The sequence below is a fragment of the Anopheles gambiae genome, chromosome X, assembly GCF_943734735.2.
Source record: "Anopheles gambiae chromosome X, idAnoGambNW_F1_1, whole genome shotgun sequence".
Classification (NCBI taxonomy): Eukaryota; Metazoa; Arthropoda; class Insecta; order Diptera; family Culicidae; genus Anopheles; species Anopheles gambiae.
The window spans coordinates 18892805-18911265 of NC_064600.1; the positions used below are offsets into that span (position 1 = coordinate 18892805).

The window sequence follows — 18461 nt, forward strand, 5'->3', positions numbered from 1 at the left end:
AAAACGTGAAATTCGACATACACGGATAGTCGAGTTACGCTAATGCCTCGGGAACGCATACACCTCATATCACGGGAGTTTTTGTAAGACTAATCAGCATAATCAGAAAACGAATGCGATTGTGTCACTTTTCATTTTGTTTAATACATTTTAATTTACATTGAATAGTCCTTATCTCTGCGGTAACCGGCCAGACACACAGGTTCCCAATCTACTTGTCCTCCCGAGCGAACCGCGGATGGATTCCGTATTCTCTTCAGAACAGGGAGTTTGGTTTTCGTGCAGACAAGGATAAAGAATAACACAATGGGACTTGTTTTCTCTATCGTCTTTTGTTGTTGTAGCTAAGTCACACACGTAGCTCAAACTAGACATTCATCCCATTCGCTCAGCTAGAACGAATGGATCTGACTGTTCCAGCCTATGAATAACACATTCGATTAAAATTAATTCTTCAAAATGTTTCCAACTAATGATAATACAAAAATAAACAATCAGTTTTTGGTTTGCCACATCTTTTGACGGATTATCGCTGGAGGTTCAATATGCGTACCACGCCAGGGTGTCGATTTGACTTCTTACCCAGCAATCGTTGCCAGTAAGCTCTGTTAAAATTAGGGAAAGAGGAAAAAAGGGAGGAAACACTTTTGGAGTGTAGATCAATGCCTCGTTTCCTTTTCGTAAGATCGGCAAAAGGAACCAGAAGGAAGGTCAAAAGTAAGCCATATCTTGTAAGGGTGAGGCGAGTGGTATCGTGCGTCGCTTTCTCTCTTCTCTCTCTCTCTATCTCTCTCTCTCTTTTTCCTTCTCTCTCTCTCTCTCTTTCTTTCTGTACACGTAGTCGTTGGCTGGGCAGGGAAATTGCTAAACCCATCATGCGTAGGACGATTCGAGCTGGTGCCGATTCTGCTGATGCCGCTGGGCTCGCAGCTCTTTCCTCGTTTCCCGTATCAACTGTTTGGTGGTCGTTTCGTCCGCATCGTCCCAACCACTCCGCTCGCCCTCGTTCCAGTCTTCTAGCTCGTTCTATTATATGAATACGATAGGGAGAATACAATTATCGAAATGGTTCCAATTTTCTGCAGCTCGAGCGCAGATCCGCTTACCACAACAGGAATGTCAATTTTGGCCACCAGACGGCTAAAGTCGGTCGGCTCGGTTTCGGTCGCGATGCACACCTTCGGCTGGGAGGAGATCTGCGGCGCCATGTCCTGAAAGTAGTCTACCTCCGGCTGCGGCTCGGTCGGGGACGGCGGCTGGGCCAGCGTTTCCCTGTACCGCTCGATGTGCTCCTCGACCGTGCGGGGCGAATCGTCCCACGAGTTCCAGTCCTTCTCGGGGACGTTTTTGCCGCCGGCTGTGGTGCGGCCACCGGCCGGATACCGGTCGACGCTGACCGCGCTCAGCACCTCGCACTCGCTCGCGGACAGCTTTCGGCGGCGGGCAAAACAACACATCGCCCGCTTCAGCACGCCCACTATCGCTAGCAGCAGTTGCCGGATCCGGTTCATCACCAGCTCTGTGATCATCGCTCACACTCCTGTCTGCAGGGCAGTCAACTTCCGGTCACGGACCGACCAAGGGCAGTGTGTGGATCGGTGTAATGTGTAAAGACAACCTAAAAGGGCCAGAGCAAGCGGGCTAGGGATTAGCTGGTTCGGTATTCGACAGGGTGTCAGACAATCATTGTTTATAATGTCCCTCAATGGCTCACTGACTGGATAACAGGAAGGAGTGCACTTACTTGAAAAAGGGAAATCACATTTAAAACCCGCTGGCCATCTTCTCTGGTTGTACATCCACTCTTTACGGTGGCTGTAATGTTTACGTACCGATTTGTCTTCACCCGAGCAGCGGGAAGGGGGGGGGGGGAGATTGACAGCTCGATCTGTCATACTCGTGCACATACACGGCTTCTTCTTCCTCCGTACCTTTCGCTGACAGCTGATGAAGCACTGGCTTTGAATTCCTATATGAAATCTCGTTGTTGTTTAGATTTTTTCTTACAACAATTTGGAACAAGAATAAGGAATAACAACGGTATGTAAAAAAAAAGATCATGTTTGTGTTTGTATAGCGATAGAAGAAATACAACGTTCAAACTTTAGTTCAATCAATGTGATAAATAGTTTATTATTATTATTAAATTTTGTACAATTTTCTTCTAATGTAAAACACAAGTATGAAAACAGTATTATCAATATTAAAAATTCTGCCCTGCTAGGCGTGCAGGCCTTTACAGTTTTTCCCGATCAGTTTGTGCGACAATTTGTTTTTCAAAATCGCATGACTGTGAAGGAGTATCCATGCACAGTTTTCAACGAGCAGCGCTCGGACTGTTCTTCTGTGATTGTAGTCAGAATATATTCTTCGTATTGGATTATTCGTATGCCTTGCATGCTGCACCGTATTTGCCTGCAATGTGTTTGTGTACAACCTCTGTTGTTTACAATTCGTTACCTTTTGTCTATTGTTAACAAATTTGAAGGGACAACCTCATACATCAAAGGGTAATTAAGTTATGTTACCTAGGTTTTTGAAATTCATAGTTTGACAATTTTACCCAATAAAATGCATGTTCATGATTTTGTTTATTATTTTAATTCGATAACAGAATAAAAATAGTGACAATTGTTGGCCACATTGTTGCAAAACTGCGAGAATGTGAAGGGGTTTAATAGTTGCTCAATCAATAGCATCAGCACCAGGGACGTCCTATAATATTTGTTGCAATCCTAATACATTGCAAATCGAGAAAAACAATATTGGCAGCTCGCTTTCCAACGGACGGGGAAGTTAAAAGCGACCAGTGCAGGCGGATGAATCGTAACAAACAAGAATAAGAAACTGTCTTCGAAATTACTGCTGACACTACTCGTAAAATTAAATGATATAACAATGCTAAAAAACTGAGGCCATTCCAGGTGGGAAACCGTAAAAACCAACCTTCCACCACGGCCGACGCTGCTTCGCAACGGTCATTTCGTACGGGAAGATGCAGCTCGCACGAAGGAGAGAGAAAAAAACGCGCGCAGGTCTACCACATCACGATTGCAAATAGTGGGCCCCGGTTCGTACCAGGAGCGCACGCTCGGCCGAAGCTGTCGCTTGCCGCACCGACCGTGCGCCGTTTGTACAGCAACGAGCGAGAAGAGCGAGCAAGCAGCCGGCCTCCGATAGAACTTACCACATGCCGGTGCCGATCGCTGCGCATGCTATATGTTTTTTTACCCGTCGCTCGCCACCAGGAGCGAAGATACTGCGTGCGCCCTCTCTCCGGGGGCCTCTTCCGCGAACCAACGGCGTCGAAAAGTCAACCGCCGTCGTCGGTCGTGGTTCGACATCTCGAGGTTTGCGAGCCGAGTTCGCTACGTCTGGATGGAAACCGGGCCGGACTCGTTCGACAGAGTTTTATCCTGTGACAGGGGCGCAGGACAGCCGAGAGCACTCTGCTCGCGCTCACTCACACCAGACGGCAAACCAGCAGCAGCTTGGCAACCGGATCCGAATGGGTGTTGCCTTCAAACGCACCGTTGGCAACAGGCAGCATGAAGAAGAACTCTGAATGCGGGAAATATTGAATCCATTTACGTTCGTGTTGTGCTAGCTTGCTTGTAATACGCATTTATTTAATTTGTTAGGAATAAGCGCAATACACCGAATAGCTTTATTCAGAAGTAGGTGCCTCGTGAAGACATAGACAAACCGCTAAAGAGACTGTACGGCATCGGAACGGTCAGTTTGAACCGTGAAATTTTCTTCGCTGGTGGAAATGAAGCAAATTAACCAACGCTCTAGCACCAATCGAACACGACATCGAACATGAAAAATGTATGTATGACATGTTAGATTTGTTGGTTACCGAATCGAACATATCAAATCTCATACATTGTGTTCGATTGGTGCTAGAGCGCTGGGTTAGATGTCTAGCTGCAAATTATTTTTTTCGACAGGAGCGCATGTGGCAGCAGTCTGCCACGACTGCTGTTGATGTATCCGGAGCGTACGCGGGAAACCCTGGAGACTGGCGCAACCGCTTGGCGTTTATAAGCCGTGGTGTAGCGATGTACCGAAAGCTGGGCGAACAACAATTGTAGCTCTCGAAATTGCTTTTTGAAAAATGCAGACAAAGAGTGGCGAGCACTGAACAGCATTCCTCTTCCGTCTGGTGCAATCTGTTATCGTTCAGAGTCGTAGCAAACGGCATCCTCATCGCAGCACACAAAGCAGTCGATATCAAGTGTCGTATTTTCTGTCGCATTGCCAACGGTACCGGCTACCGGCGGGATGTGTGCGACGCGGTTGACAGCCGGAGAACAAAGGAAAATCCGTAGCTGTCAGTTGTCGCCGCACCGTTTCGGCTGCTGAACAAGTTTATCCTAGACGCACCAGCAACCGGGAGCGCAGCAGCTCGAGCAGGGCGCGTTGCGGTGCGCACGAAAACGTCGCCATGAACAACGGCGAGCCCGCGGGCACGTGACAGTTGAGATTGCGTCCGCTCGGCACATCTAAGCAGCGAAAATAAGCGTTGCGGGTACATGTCGCGACAGCAAATTCGCCGTGACGAAAACATTAAGCGAAAATGTGTTCTTTTGAAACGAATCTCGGTAATAAAACTAAGCATTAATTTCAATATTCAACGTGCACCCGGATGGAGGGAAAAACCAACCAAGAATCATTGGGCCACAAACAAAACGCATTCAAAAACGCACACACCCTTTCGAGGAAACGCACTCGCGTCTCATCACAACGGTTTTGCGAGCGAGAAAAGCGACGCTGCAAATACGTCTGGTTTGACGCAAATGCTACCAAAAGCGCAGGAACCGTGGTAGGCTCCCTGGTGCGTGTGGCAAAGGGCGCGCAATCATCCACCGAGACGATGGGTGACGTTTCAAATGGCCTCGAATTGCTACGAACAAACGAAGGCGAGAAGCTTCGGGCTGTAGATTGCACAAACTAGCTTTTCATCAGAACGCTACCGAATATTTCATTTTATGCCACAACAAGGGTGTAACGCCGTTTATACGAACAAGGGTGCAAAACACATTAATGCATCCATTATCCCTTCTTGCCGAATGTCGTAGAAGCTTTTTGTTTGTTTTACATTTATTTTAGAAATGGAAATTGAAAGTCGTACGTAATCAGAAACACAAAAACAATAACAAACCTGACGGTTGCAACACTCGCCGCGCCGTATCCACACGCTCGAGCAGGCGGGAGCGAGACAGCAATCGTGTTGCGCTAATGCGAACTGCCTTCCCGCTCTCGCCAGTGCACCCGCCACCAGGGCGTGGTGCGGCGCTGTATCGCGCAACCTTCACCGGACCCGGTAATGGGCACCAGATGATCTTCAACGAGTCCACGCATGTCCGGACCGCATGCGACGGTGCAGGTAGCGTTGGAGCTTGCGTTCGCCCCCACCGGAGGTCGTTGGGCCGAGTGTCAGTCGAGCGCGTCGTGGCAGGGGAGAACCACCGAAACGTATCCTCCGCTGGGCAACCGGCGGTGCTGCGCTCCTGTTCGAGCGAGTACAGTGTCCATCGCACTTGTTGGGGAAATTTCTAGCTAAAACCGTGCGCACAGACACAGCAACAGCACACCCCTCCCCGCTTTCGCGAAAGCAATAATCCGGCCCGGCGGGCTGGAACCGTGATCGTGCTCGAAGGAGCAGAAAACCCGCCAACCCGGGGCCCGACGGTAGCGAAGCCAGACAGCAGCAAACCAAATGGGGAGCAGAGCAGTACGGATGACGCTTGTGAAGAAAAAAAGGGTTCACTGCACGTACACAATCTTGGTTCAGCAAAGTGGCATTAGAAACCTGACCATGTGCTCGCTCGGCTAGGAGTGCAGCCCTGTGGGGAGGCTGTCCTAACGTAACGTATCTAATGCACGAAGCCATGCGAAGAGTCGCTGCGACCAACGACGTTGGCTGGTTGCGTTGGTCGTTGATACCGCCGTGACTGTTTAGTTCATCTCTTTTTAGAGAATGTGTTAGGATGCTGTGCGGTAAGGGACAGAGCTAAGGCGCGATACACAGTTCCACTATGCGGGCTTTGAGCAACTATCGCAATGATTAGAAGAGAGCAAAGGGAGAGTGAAAGAAAGCACTTTAAATGTGGGGATTAGTTTTAGCTTACACAAATAAATATTAATAGTTATAATTATAAGCAGCATCTAACGACAGCTCTATAAACCATCACCATAATATCCCGCAGCTGCTCCACACGCCATCGATTGGGGGGTATAGTTTTTCTAATCCGTGTTGCTTAGAAAACCGATTCTACACAGCCAACAGGAGCACAGGGTTAGTTGGAGCTAGACGTGCCGCAACTATTCGTACCGGTTTTCTACCAACGATGCCACACTCGTTCCCTCCCCCATACCAACCAACGCTACCGTTCGTCTAATAGTGGAGCCGCCATCGTAACAACCGGTTCAAGCAGTAGTGTTTTTTTTCATTTCTGGTCGATGCTCCCTCTGTCTAAAACAGTTGGCAGCAACCGGCCGACAAGAAACAGCTAGAGACCTGAAACCTGCTGAGACGTTAGTGGAGAGCACCTCCGCCGACCAGTATTTGGACGGGTGCGCGCGCACAGCAAAAGTCTAAGCTGTGAGGAATGGCCCTTCTCGCTCTATCGTGTTTTGCTCTTCCAATACTTGGTTGGCAGTCCCTCGGAACCATCGTGGGGCCCATGCGCAGAAGCGAGATTGCGTGCAGTACAGTGTTTGGTAAGCAGCTCGGCTGGTCATTCTAATGCTGATGGACATTAGAGATAAAGAGTTTTCCTCTCCGTTCCAGAACGGCTGAGTAAATATCCTAGAAAATGCTTGCTTAAGTAATGTAGCAGCCAAACACTTCACACCCAGCTTCTCCTGTTTTAAGAGCAATTCCAATCAATGAAGTGAATGCTTTAAGAAGCTACTGCGAAACGCGAAAGTATCCCATACGAACACCGGGATAAATATATGTTGTTAGTAGATGTTATTATTTTCTATTAAAGAAAGATGTTACATTCTATTTTGGAGTACATTACGACAGAAATATAAAGTATCATCCACATTGAAAAAAAAAAAAATCATAACAGAGTGAATTTATATTGTTATTTACATTTTGCAAGACCTTCCAAAGATTTATATTTTTCTAATATTAGTGTCAAACTAAATCATATGTGAAATCAAACCACAAATAAAACAAAAGTCGTATTACTATTAAGTAGAACGAAGTATTAATAATTAAAGCGCAAAGATTCTTCAAGATTCTTAGATATTGCTTATACTATATCTTATTGTTTTAATATTTGCCTCTACGAAAAAGCTTCAAAATAATGTTAACATCTCAGCTGTGATTTATACTATATACTAATAATCTGATTATTGAAAATTTGCTAAAATGCATCTTCACGATCTTGTAAATAACAATTCAAATGCCTGCTATTTAAATTTACTTTGTTCTTTGTTGTCTCTTTCAAAATTACTCTATTACTCTAGACTCTATTACTCTAGAAGAAATAAGTTGGCCTATAATTCTTACAAACTGATAACTACATAATATGATGTAACTTCTCAAGTTCGCGAAAAGTGTATCTTGACTTTTAAACATAAGTTTTATAATAATTCATTCTACAATGTGTAGTACTAGGCAAAACACGAATATACTAAATTCTGTTATTTTCATCGTGTTAAAGGCATAAATTAGATTTTTTTAGTTATAGTTTTTGCCATAGCTCCCTTGAAAATATTTTTTTAAAAATAAGGCAAGGTTACTAAGTGACCTTCCTAAAACACTATTAACCTTCAAAATGAAAGCAAATGACTTTTTGCAATATTGGAGTTTTTTTGTCCTTGCAATGGCTTAGAAGTCTAATTTTTGGTCTTTTCTAACAATGAAAATCTCTGGTTCAAAGCAAAAACACTCTAAACACACATAAAAATATGAAATGATTTTCATCCCGGTCTTCTTTCACTGTGCAATGCTTAGCCCGATTTTCACAGTCACACCAGCTCCAACTTTTTGCCGTAACGCATTGTTTGATCAAACCTCGAAGTGTTGCGCGCTAAAACAGTTGCTGACCACTGGACGGAGGGGAACGCCCCACTGAGCTCCGTCTCACTCTCGCGCCTTCTCACAGTGCTCGGCGAAAATCCGCATCCGCGCAAACCCTCGTCAATCGTCCGCTCGCCCGTAAGCATGCTACCCTGGTGGTGGAGCCGAATTTTGACCTGCACCAAAACCAACGTCGGACCCACCGCCAGAGCGCGCCTGCGCACTCCCTCCCACGGCCGTTGGCAGCGGCTCGCTGACGGCGCCCAGCCCGCCCGGCAGCATGCGCTCCCGGTAGCCGGCGAACGTCGAGCGACTTGTTCGCTCCGACAGCCGATGAACCCGGGCCGGGTCGCGCGCGCTGTGCTTTTCGCTCTGCACGGCTGCTGCCGCTCTGCTCGATCGAACAGGGCGCCGCATTCGCTGCTGCAGCCCCAGGTGGGGAGCGGGAGTGGTGGAAATCAATCGAATTGGAAAGCAATCGATACCGATAACCGATCAGTTAAAGCCATCGACTCGTCGAACGCTTATCAGGCGTGCAGGACTGGCAGCAGCAGCAGCAGCAGCGGTTGTGGCTGCGTGTGCGTGCGGAAAAGCGAGAAAACTTTCGACACGTTGCGCGGGCGGGCTTTGCGTGGCTGGCAGTGGATGCTGCGGGGAATTACGTCAGCGACGAATCGTGGAGCGAGCGGGAAAAGGGCGGTGCCTTGTGCGCATCACTAAATACGAAGGGGAGGGGGGTGGGGGGGGGGGGGGTTTGGGTATTACGTACGCACCCGTCCGGCGGAAGGGAAGCAAACGGACCGTGCTTGGTCGGCAATCACATTTACGGTGGATGTATTATTAAAAGTCGATTTGGATCGTTCCGGGAAGCGTGCCAACGTCGTGATCGCAGTTTAAGAAAACCCCCAACGTACAACGAAACACACACACCTTTGCACACAATTGCCTGTGGGCGGAGGGGGTCGCATTGCACAGCACGCTGCTGCTCTGGCCAGCTGCAATTAGCTGCAATCGTATCGTTTACCCACGTAAACGTCGCTGAGATGCTGAACTGCTGGTAGCTGCGCGGGGAACGCGTTCTACCCCCGGCAGGGGAACGGGCCAGGCGGCAGAGGTCATTTGATTGGGTGTGGTTGGTGGTTTGGTTGATTGCGATGGCGGTGGTGGGTTCGCTTGGGGAAGAAACCGCGTGGCCCGCGACTCGAGCGCGCGACCATCCGACAACGAGTAGTCGCAGTGAACGGTACGAGCATGGCGGCTACCACCTCATCGATCTGCAGATCTGCGCTCTCCCTCTCACACTCATTTTCTCCCGTTTGCTCTCCGGGCAACATCCGTTCGGCACAGCAGCGTTCTGCTCTCAACCAAATATGGCCATCGGTTTGGGGCAAACCCGCACGATGCTCCTCCATCTTATCTGCACCGGAGCGTGCACACATGCGCAGTGATGGTGTCGGGCTTCGTAAACCATCTACACAAACAAAGCAACGGCTTATACATACACACACATGCATACAACTAAGCACGCTATTAATACGCAGAGCAGTGCGAGATGTCCAATCACCCCTCTCTCTCTCTCTCTCTCTCTCTCTCTCTCTCTCTCTCTCTCTATCTCTCTCTCTTTCGATTTCCAAAGAAGCGACCAGAACAATGCAGAACAAAGTCGATTCGGGATTCAAAATAGTGTTGCCTCAGTGGCAATGGAACAGGATACGATAACGACCAGGAGCAGCAGTAGTAGAAGCAACGGGAAGGGCGCGAGATCATGCGCCCAGCCGGGTCGGGTTTGAGATCGAAGCAATTTCACTGTCTCATCTCCCGCCCAATGGGCCTGCCTTGCCTAGACGTGAACGATTTAATGCGGCAGTCTTTTCGACAAGACTTTGGAGCAGAAGAAAAGAAGCGTGCTGGCATTTGCGTTGCAGCGAAAGTCGGGGATTTGGGTTTTAAGCAACAGCGCCACTGGCCAGAAACGGATCAATAACCATGCTTCCCAAACATACCACACACACTCGCTCTCATTGACGCCTGGTACACCGCACAAGGGGTGTATTGATTTTCGGAAACCATTTGTTTCCCTTCCGAGTTGGCGGACGCTTTGCTACTTTGTTTGTATTTTTATTTTGTTTGTTCTTTCCGGCGACCTTTTCCCACCTTCGGTTCTCTTAGCGAAGGGTGCACAGTAGGCACGCACGTGCGTATTACGATGCGAAGCAATGTTAAGACATTGTTTTTTTTTTTGCGTCGTAACAACTGCGTCACGGCTAAGACGTTTAGGTACGGCGAGCAGAGATTAGAGAACGCCCGCACGGATTCTGGTACGGATGATATGCGAGCTGTGGTTCCTTTCCGTTGCCTAAGCAAATTAAGTCAACTAAATTGACACAGAAACACACAAACACACATACTCACACATCACAGACTGGGCGGGGTGGGGGGAGGGGGGGTGGAAGGTGGCAAACCGAGTACCCCGAAAGTAAATCCAATTAACACCAATATCTGCGCTAGAGTGTCATCATGCAAGGGACAGGAAGTAATCAGTAATTTGCGACCGCACGAGAGAACCCTACGCACGCTGACGTGGCCTAATTTAATATGTCGCCTGCCCAGCCCGCCTAATTGGGTATCCGTGTTTCGGGTCGTCGGACCCGGCATCGCTTGGTTTGGCAATCGCGTCGGAAGCGCGTGGATAACGCTGCCGGAGGGCACTGCTTAAAAGTGAGCCCGTTGTTTCATTTCCCTAATTGATCATTAGCGGGTGTGTATTATGTGCGAGCGTAGAACCCGCAGCGCCAGCGGGCCGGCCACACTTGATTGGACACAGCAAAACGACTTCATCGGCAGCTTAAAGAATGCGATCAAGATAGTAATAAAGCAGACCGCGAAGGTTTCCGTCTGTCATCGGCTCTGTATTGCACCGGTTCTTATATTTAGTCTGCCCAATTCATCCAAGGTGTGTGTCTGTTACACTGTTACATTATCGGTTCGGTTGTTTTCTTCTTCTTTTCCTCTGTAGTTGTTTCATTACGTGCTAGAATATTGACACGAGCTAGTTTTAATAATAAGGGGCCAAACAAACACAACGTTGAAATGGGAAAGGCTATTATAAATAGCAACGCTTTGCTATATTGTTTCGCACCTCCCTGTTCTGCCCAACTTTGCCAAACATATTCAATCACTACCGACAGCCACTCCTAATAAGGCGAATATTGAGGCTCAGTTTGAAAGCACGCTATCGGGATGAAGGGAAATTCAAGGGCGTCTCCCCGTGAAGAAATGACTACAAACTAAATCGGTTTCCTGTTTGTTCCACCTTACATACTATGCGCTTAATTTGGCAATACGCACTTACGCTCCTAGCATCATCATAATCGTTAGCCTAGTCGAACAGGGAGGGAAGTAGTTAATTCAAGTATGAATAGTAGTGGTAGTAGTAGTAAATAGTGGTAGTAATAGTGGTGGTAGTAGTAGTAGAAGCAAGAGTGTTATTTGCAGTATCAAAAGATGATTATGTTTTAAATATCTTTTTTGCGAGTTATTATAGACCAAAACTAATCTGGGCTTCTTTGCAACTTACACAGATCAATACGTTTGTAAATACGTTTAAACAGCTGCACACGAAACACACACACGCACACACTTTTAAATGTTTGTTTCCGTTTTTGTTCGCTATCTTACTTCGTTTCAACAATACACCTTGGTTGGTAGTGTTTGGTATCCTCGGATTTAGATTTCATCTTGTATTTCTGTCTGCTTGCGGAAGGCATTTTACTAGGCAATTCGGTAGTACGGCAAATATCGGAACATGGTACCAGGTTTCTCATTTTCCCCGGCCCATCGTCGGGTTGTATATTAACTTTGTATATTAAGGCACACGAACACACTGGAAAAGGTACGGATAGATAGAGCGTGAATGAAAAGCGGACGAAACAAGGCACTAGGCAAACCAGATTCTACGAAAACTAATCACATGTTGCTGCTTTTGCTTTGGGTAGCAAACAAACAAAGAAAGGAACAGTAACACTATACAGTAAGACTACGCAAGAACACATTGAAAGCCACTCTTAATGGGTCGCTGAATCGTACCGACTAATATCGTAACGCTGAAGTAATTATGAAATTAAAAACTCTTGCCTATTCGATAAATTGCCTGTTTTAAAAGGACTGTGTCACACTAATTACGAGATTCTTGGATTGCAACTTATTTGCTTTACAACTACGTGAAAGGGAGTGATAGAGAGGGAGAAATAGATTTAACAAACAATCGCGTACAATGGGACATCTAAAACGAATACAATTTCGATACTATGATGCTAGTAGAGTTTCAATTTCGAACTCAAGTATTTGGCAACAAAATGACGGTTCGTTCGCGCCGCATCCCCGTCGAACCGGTTGGAACGAAATGAAAAGCATACTCCACACAATCCAATTTTCCTCGCTCACGGTGTGCTGTACAGCGCACGGTTCGAGACGTCACGATTGGTCGGGTGTGTCCTGGAAACGAAACAATGTTGTGTTTCCCTGTTCGCCTTTCGTTCCGGCTCTAGACCGCTCCGAGCGCGGTCAGCACCGTCACCAGCAGCAGTGTCAGCGGCTCGATACCGTACAGGCGATGGCCGTCGCTGGTGATCATGTCGTACTCGTGCACGAACGGTACATCGATGACGTGGATCAGCCCGTTGGTGCATTCTACATCGGCACGGAACACTGTCGTCCAGCGGCCCGTCTCCTTCCACTGGATGAAGTACCCTGCGAGCAGAAAGAATGCAGACGTGAATTACGTGATGCGCCAGAGAAGGCGACTTCCCAAGCCCCAACTTACTGTTGTCTTCCTCCTTTACGCGAATCTGCAAGCTCTCCAACCCGACGGTCGGTAGGATGAGCGAATCATGCGACATGTTGCGTAGATCACCCATACTGAACACCCGATCGGCTACGATGAGATGATGCTCCAGCACCATCCGAGACTGTAAACGCACAAGGAGACCACAACAAAAAGATCATTATTAGGGTCACGGAATCATCCGAGCTGGTAGCGCTCACGGACCTGCTCGCGGTTCCGCACAAAGTCGTCGAGGTTTGCTGCGGGATGTTCGATGAACCACTGGATCCAGGCCTTGTCTCTCGGCACGAAGTACGTGAACCGCTTGTTGGTCATGTTGAGCTGATCGTTGAAGTGGTTCAGCTTGCCAAAGTGGTACGTAAGACTGTGGATGTGTTTTTTAGAGGATTAATCCTGTTGGTGACATTGTCATTGGCATGCATCATCTGCTACTTACTTGAGCATCGGATCGGTTTCCAGCTTTTCCTGGACGGTCATGTATGAAACACCCAGCATACGGTCGATGATGTGGATGTAGCCATCCTTAGTGGCGATGTCCCCGAGCACGAGGGAGGCATTGACGCCACCACCCTCGACGGTGACGCTTTTGTCGTGCGTAGTGCGGTTCTCGTTCAGGTTAAAGTAAAGGAAGCGGCGACTGTTCATCGTTGGGATTTGGTAAATCTGGTAGGCAGAAAGCGTAAGTGTTAAAGTGTGCCAAGAATGCTGACAATTGTCCCTTCACTCACATGGTTCTGGTTATTGCGCTTTATCTTGTCTATCGTTATGGCATCTGGCACAACGTGCATCATTAGTACCTCGAGCAGCTTCTTGCGGTTGCTGATGAAAAAAGAGGGTTAGGGAAAACACTATTCAAGTTTCCACAATAGGCATACGAGGGCTAACGTTACCTCATGAAGTTGGTTTGCATCATCTGGGCAACGGCTTCATCCTGCGGCACAAACAACGTCATCTGGCTCATGCCCCGCAGGACGTTCAGAAACTCCGGTGCGTAGTCTTCGATCAGGTCCCTAAACTTCGACCATAGCGTGTGGCTGTTATCCTGTGGGCATATTTAGCGTTAGTTACCGTATCTAGTTCTACGGGCTGTTAACCATACCGTAAGCATCTGCATTCCGTGCATATCGACGATCACGAGTGGGCGGTGAATCAGATGTACCACACCGTTCGCAACCGGAATGTTCGGCTTCACGATTTCCGCTATCACCGCACCCGGTGTCAGCCGCGAGTTGGAGTACATTGTGTTCGATACGACAAACACTGCGAGCGATGGAACGATGACGAAAGAGAAGACACATTAAGGTCAGCTAAACGCACGACGTCTGGAGGTAGGGGTCGGGAGAGAATAATTACCTCGATGTGTATTCTTGCCAGTTTCGTGCCGGAAGAAGGTAATTGTCACCCTCAGATCGTCCTCAAACTGGAGCGTCTCCAGCGGCTTCCCGTACGGGGCCGGCGTTGTAAAGATGGCTTTGTTTGGTATGACATGCCCATCGATGACCCGTTTGTCAATCATGCTCAGAGTGGGATTGGGCGGCACCTGTAATACGAGAAGAAATCGATATGTTGATGGATGCGCACGTCCATGAGAATCAGTTTTCCTCGCCCTTCCCTTACCTTGAAGCCCGTCTCGACCGGTATGAAGAAGGTGGAGATGCCCGACTTCTTGAACACCTGGTCGCGCTTCAGGTTCAGTATCTTCTTTCGAAAGGACCTGTTGGTTGTGCAGAGTACGTAAAAATTACGAGTAATGAAAATCACTCTCATGGCGTTTCCTAACCGTCCCCGACATACGACTTACCTCACCCGGTGCGGCTCAATGTTGATCGCTTCTACGCTCTGCAGGAATCCCCATGCATCAGGATTGGGCGTATCGAGCGTTTTGTTGAACACGGTCGTTATGGGAGTCAGCACATCGTCTATAATGTGCAGTATCTGTCACAGAGAAAGCAAACGAAACGGTTGTAATTTCATCCGGTCCATCAGGGATGACATCAGCGCAAACAGTGGATGTAAAGCCACCCCCTACCTGGGTGTAGCCGCGGGTGTTTTTAAACTCCATGTTCGACCGCTCCCGGACAATTTTCGCACTGTTCACGTACAGGTCCTCCTGCATGCCGCTCAGCGGCCGGCGACGCGTGATGTACAGCGGCGTACCGTCGTCGTTGAGCGAACGCACCGTATCGCCCAGCTGCGATAGCCGGAGCGGAGTGGACGCTAGGATAATGAGTATCAGGGAAAACAAAGGCAAGACAAAAAGGCTGGTTAAGCGGAAGCGATTAGAAGGGAAGGATCTGAATCACCGTTCAGAAGATATCGCGCTTACACATGTGATAGTTGAGGTGCGTTTTGTTGTTGAGGTAACTCTGGAAGGCTTGGTTCGTGGGCGCAAATATTGTCAGTGGATGGTGAACCAGCCTGGACATGGCGATTTCATCGCGTTCGATTAGCGAGTAGAACTGAAATGTTCAAAACATTCGTTAGATTTTCGTAATGTCCCATCTATAGAGAAATCAGAGTAGGTCCTGTCTGTGCAATATCCCCATTCTGTCTAACCTATATTTGTGCGTATCGCATTGCTGAACCATTCCCATGGTTTAGTACGGTCTATAAATTGAAATTTATAGATGAACAAAAATTGGTCCAACACAATGCATAACTACGTCAGTATGTCATCTCTTTCCAATGTATGCTAGCGCAACTGGGAAGTCGCAAACTATAAACTAGGTCCCCCATACATACTCTATGATTTGACATTAATCCCCCTTGCTTGTGTGTGTGCCTGTAACATCACTGCTAAGAAAGCGTTCGATAGCTTCCCAAAATCCTAACGTCTGTGCTTCTTCTGTTTTTGGAGCACAGACACTCACACTCCTAGGACAAAGCACCAGCCTGGTCGATGCGTAAGTGTGCGTATGGAGGACATTCTGGCGCCAACGTTCATTTTCAACGGTCGCTAACGTCAACCGATGGGACACTTCTGGAGGTGAGTGATGGAAAATCTGGAACCACGTAGCACGTAGACCGTAAGCTAGACCATGAGCATTCAAGGAAGTGCTGTACGGCCCGCTGGTGGAGAAGGGAAGGTCGAAAATGAAGGCTAGAAATGGCGGGGAAGCTAACAAAAAATACATTGAGCGAGATAAAACTATTTCTTGTGCTCTCTTTCTCTCTCTATCACACTACCCAAAACCCAAAACCCAATAAATCCTGGGCCATGGGTTGGCGCCAACTGCTCGCTACGGCTCTGGTTATCTAATGAAACACAAAACCGATGGGGTGTTGGTTTTTTGTGCTTGCTTTTGCCGTCGCTGTTGTTGCAAAATAACTTTCCCTCCTCGTTCGGCTAGGGGTGGGTGCTTATTGGAGTGGGAACTAGGATGGGAAGGATAATGCTGCATGGCAGTGGTGGTGTTGGTGGTGCTGCTGACTCTCGCATTTCATTCACAGCCGCGTGCTGTTTGAAACAGAAGGAGCAGGAAAGCAATTTAAACCGACCGATAGTGGTGGTGGTGATTGTGGCATGTCCAGGATCAAACTATTTCCTCCTTCCCTTGCAATTACACCCCAATCCCGGCCGGAGTGCTCGTTGCAATCGCGTGCGTACATCGGCAAACGGGGACGCGCGCAAAATTTATTCCTGCCGCCACCCGCCTGCGTTGACTCATCGGCAGGACATTCGAGCGACCTGACGCTGGGAGGAAGGAAGTGTATGTGAGTGAGTCACCCGGTTGGTGAGGCGAGATGATTTGCATTGATTTTAGTCTATTTCTGTACTGTCTAATAAAACGAAGAAGAGTGTGAGCGAGAGCGAGACGGACGAGATAGTGCGAGAAAGAAAGTGAAGGACCCCGCGTTTACGAATGAGGAAGTGTGTTGAATTTAAAACGCGCACACTAGTGGATAATGTGTTTGTACCGAAAAATGGAGGTGAAGTGTGCTCAGAAGGGTAACAACTAAATGAAATAAAGCATAAACTGTTTTGTAGAATGAAACGCCTGTCGTTATCGATCTAGCCTCGAGTGTTTTTGCTAGAATAGCAGCTGTTCCATTAAAAAAAATCTTGTCCAAATCCGGCACAAGCGCCTAGTGCGTCAAATAAATTTTCCTTTCAAGAGATTTTTTTAAATTATTTTTCTCTAGGGGATAGAGACTCAAGGGGTTGTGGCAATCGGATCGGCTTGAAAGATTACTTTTCTAGCCAACTAGCTACTAACAGGTACAAACATCAAATTTCAGGAGATTTAAATCTACCCGCAAAGGTTCGTCGCTTGAAGTCGCTCAGAATTTTTGAGCCCTTCAACGAGACCTCGATAGGCTCCTTTACAGCTATATACAAACCTCGGACAGGTCGGGATCGTCTCGCATACGCGCCTCGAGCGTAACGGATGATGACCGGCCCACTGTCCAGACCGTCGGCAGCAATTGAAGGCACGCGAGAAGAAATACTACATGTCGGCCATACTGGCCAACACCATGGCGGCTGGACGTCGGTATGTCCATCGCCACCGGACGTGACTGTTTAGTTTGGCACTCGGTTATGAACACTAGAGCTGATCGGTGCAGCGGGTTGAACGGTGCAACGGAGATGATCGTGTTGTGTAGTGATGCAAAACGGCGAGTGTTGATCTCGAAGTTCTGAACGTATGGTGAACTTCTAGCAGCCAGTTCTACGTCGCCAGGTCTATGTTGCCATCGTACTTCTATCACACGCTCAAAGCACGCCAACAGAAACCGGTTCCCACCCTCAAAAAGGCACGGATTTTAGCTGCAATCACGACCGAAAACAATTTTGTGGGGCTTCGGCTTCACACTGTTGGCACTGTTGTCCGGCCGTTTGGTGGTTCGTGGCAGACGCAACTTTTTACATCCGAGCGGATTTGCTACAAACAAAAATAACGTACAATGTACTGGGACGGGGGCGCGGTCAGCAAGAAAAAGGTTGCGAACAGGTTGCTTCCAGTGGCAAGACTGCTCGTTGCACCACACAAAGAGCACACCACTGTTTCCCTCGCGCACTGAAAAACACGCTAACACACACACACACACGCACGCAGGCGCTTGCACGTATACACAACGCGAGTAAAACAACCCCGTACACGTCCGCACGCTACGAGGGATGGCTGAGAAATGGTGCTCTTTTCGTATGTGGCTCGGTTTTGGTTTACGCTATGGTGCAAACGCTTTATGCTTTATGCTCACACTGTGCGCTAACAAACACTTGCAAGCGGTTGGAATTTTTTATTATTAATTTGCGGCTAGTGTAGAATTGCTCTTGATGTATTTCTTGCATTGTTGTATTGTTTACTTTTAAGGGCAGTTTTAACTTTTTTTTTAATGTTGAATTATTTTGTAAAAAATATTTTGTATTAAACGATCAGTCAAAGCTTTCAATCCCACCATGCATGTATCCCGCACTACCAACACTATGATGCATTTGCAACATAGCGAACTTGTTAAGAAATAAACGGCAATAACCCTTGAAGGCAAAGAGAAGCAGGAGATGGATAAAAGCAATCAATACAGCAACCGATTTTTTTTGTGAATAATTATTATGAAACATTATTACAACAT

General features: G+C 47.7%; 3 protein-coding genes across 3 annotated transcripts in view; all 3 read right to left on the bottom strand.

The window, feature by feature from the left end:
- The window catches only part of LOC1270437 (fatty acid hydroxylase domain-containing protein 2), a 428943-nt gene that overhangs the window by 274410 nt on the left and 136072 nt on the right, over positions 1-18461 (bottom strand). The window lies entirely within an intron of this gene.
- Positions 120-9281, bottom strand: LOC1270462 (receptor-binding cancer antigen expressed on SiSo cells). The gene is made up of 4 exons (XM_309159.5): positions 8975-9281; positions 1745-1969; positions 1107-1618; positions 120-1026 (listed from the first exon to the last, which is right to left on the bottom strand). Exons 3-4 carry the CDS (start codon positions 1527-1529, stop codon positions 874-876), a joined length of 576 nt encoding a protein of 191 aa, XP_309159.3. The 5' UTR covers positions 1530-1618; positions 1745-1969; positions 8975-9281; the 3' UTR covers positions 120-873.
- LOC1270463 (fasciclin-1) lies at positions 10589-18037 on the bottom strand. The gene is made up of 13 exons (XM_061652424.1): positions 17229-18037; positions 15214-15346; positions 14917-15104; positions 14689-14822; positions 14505-14601; positions 14241-14427; positions 13987-14147; positions 13778-13929; positions 13616-13706; positions 13324-13550; positions 13092-13251; positions 12867-13011; positions 10589-12793 (listed from the first exon to the last, which is right to left on the bottom strand). The coding sequence occupies exons 1-13, from the start codon at positions 17388-17390 to the stop codon at positions 12588-12590; spliced, it is 2043 nt and encodes a 680-aa protein (XP_061508408.1). The 5' UTR covers positions 17391-18037; the 3' UTR covers positions 10589-12587.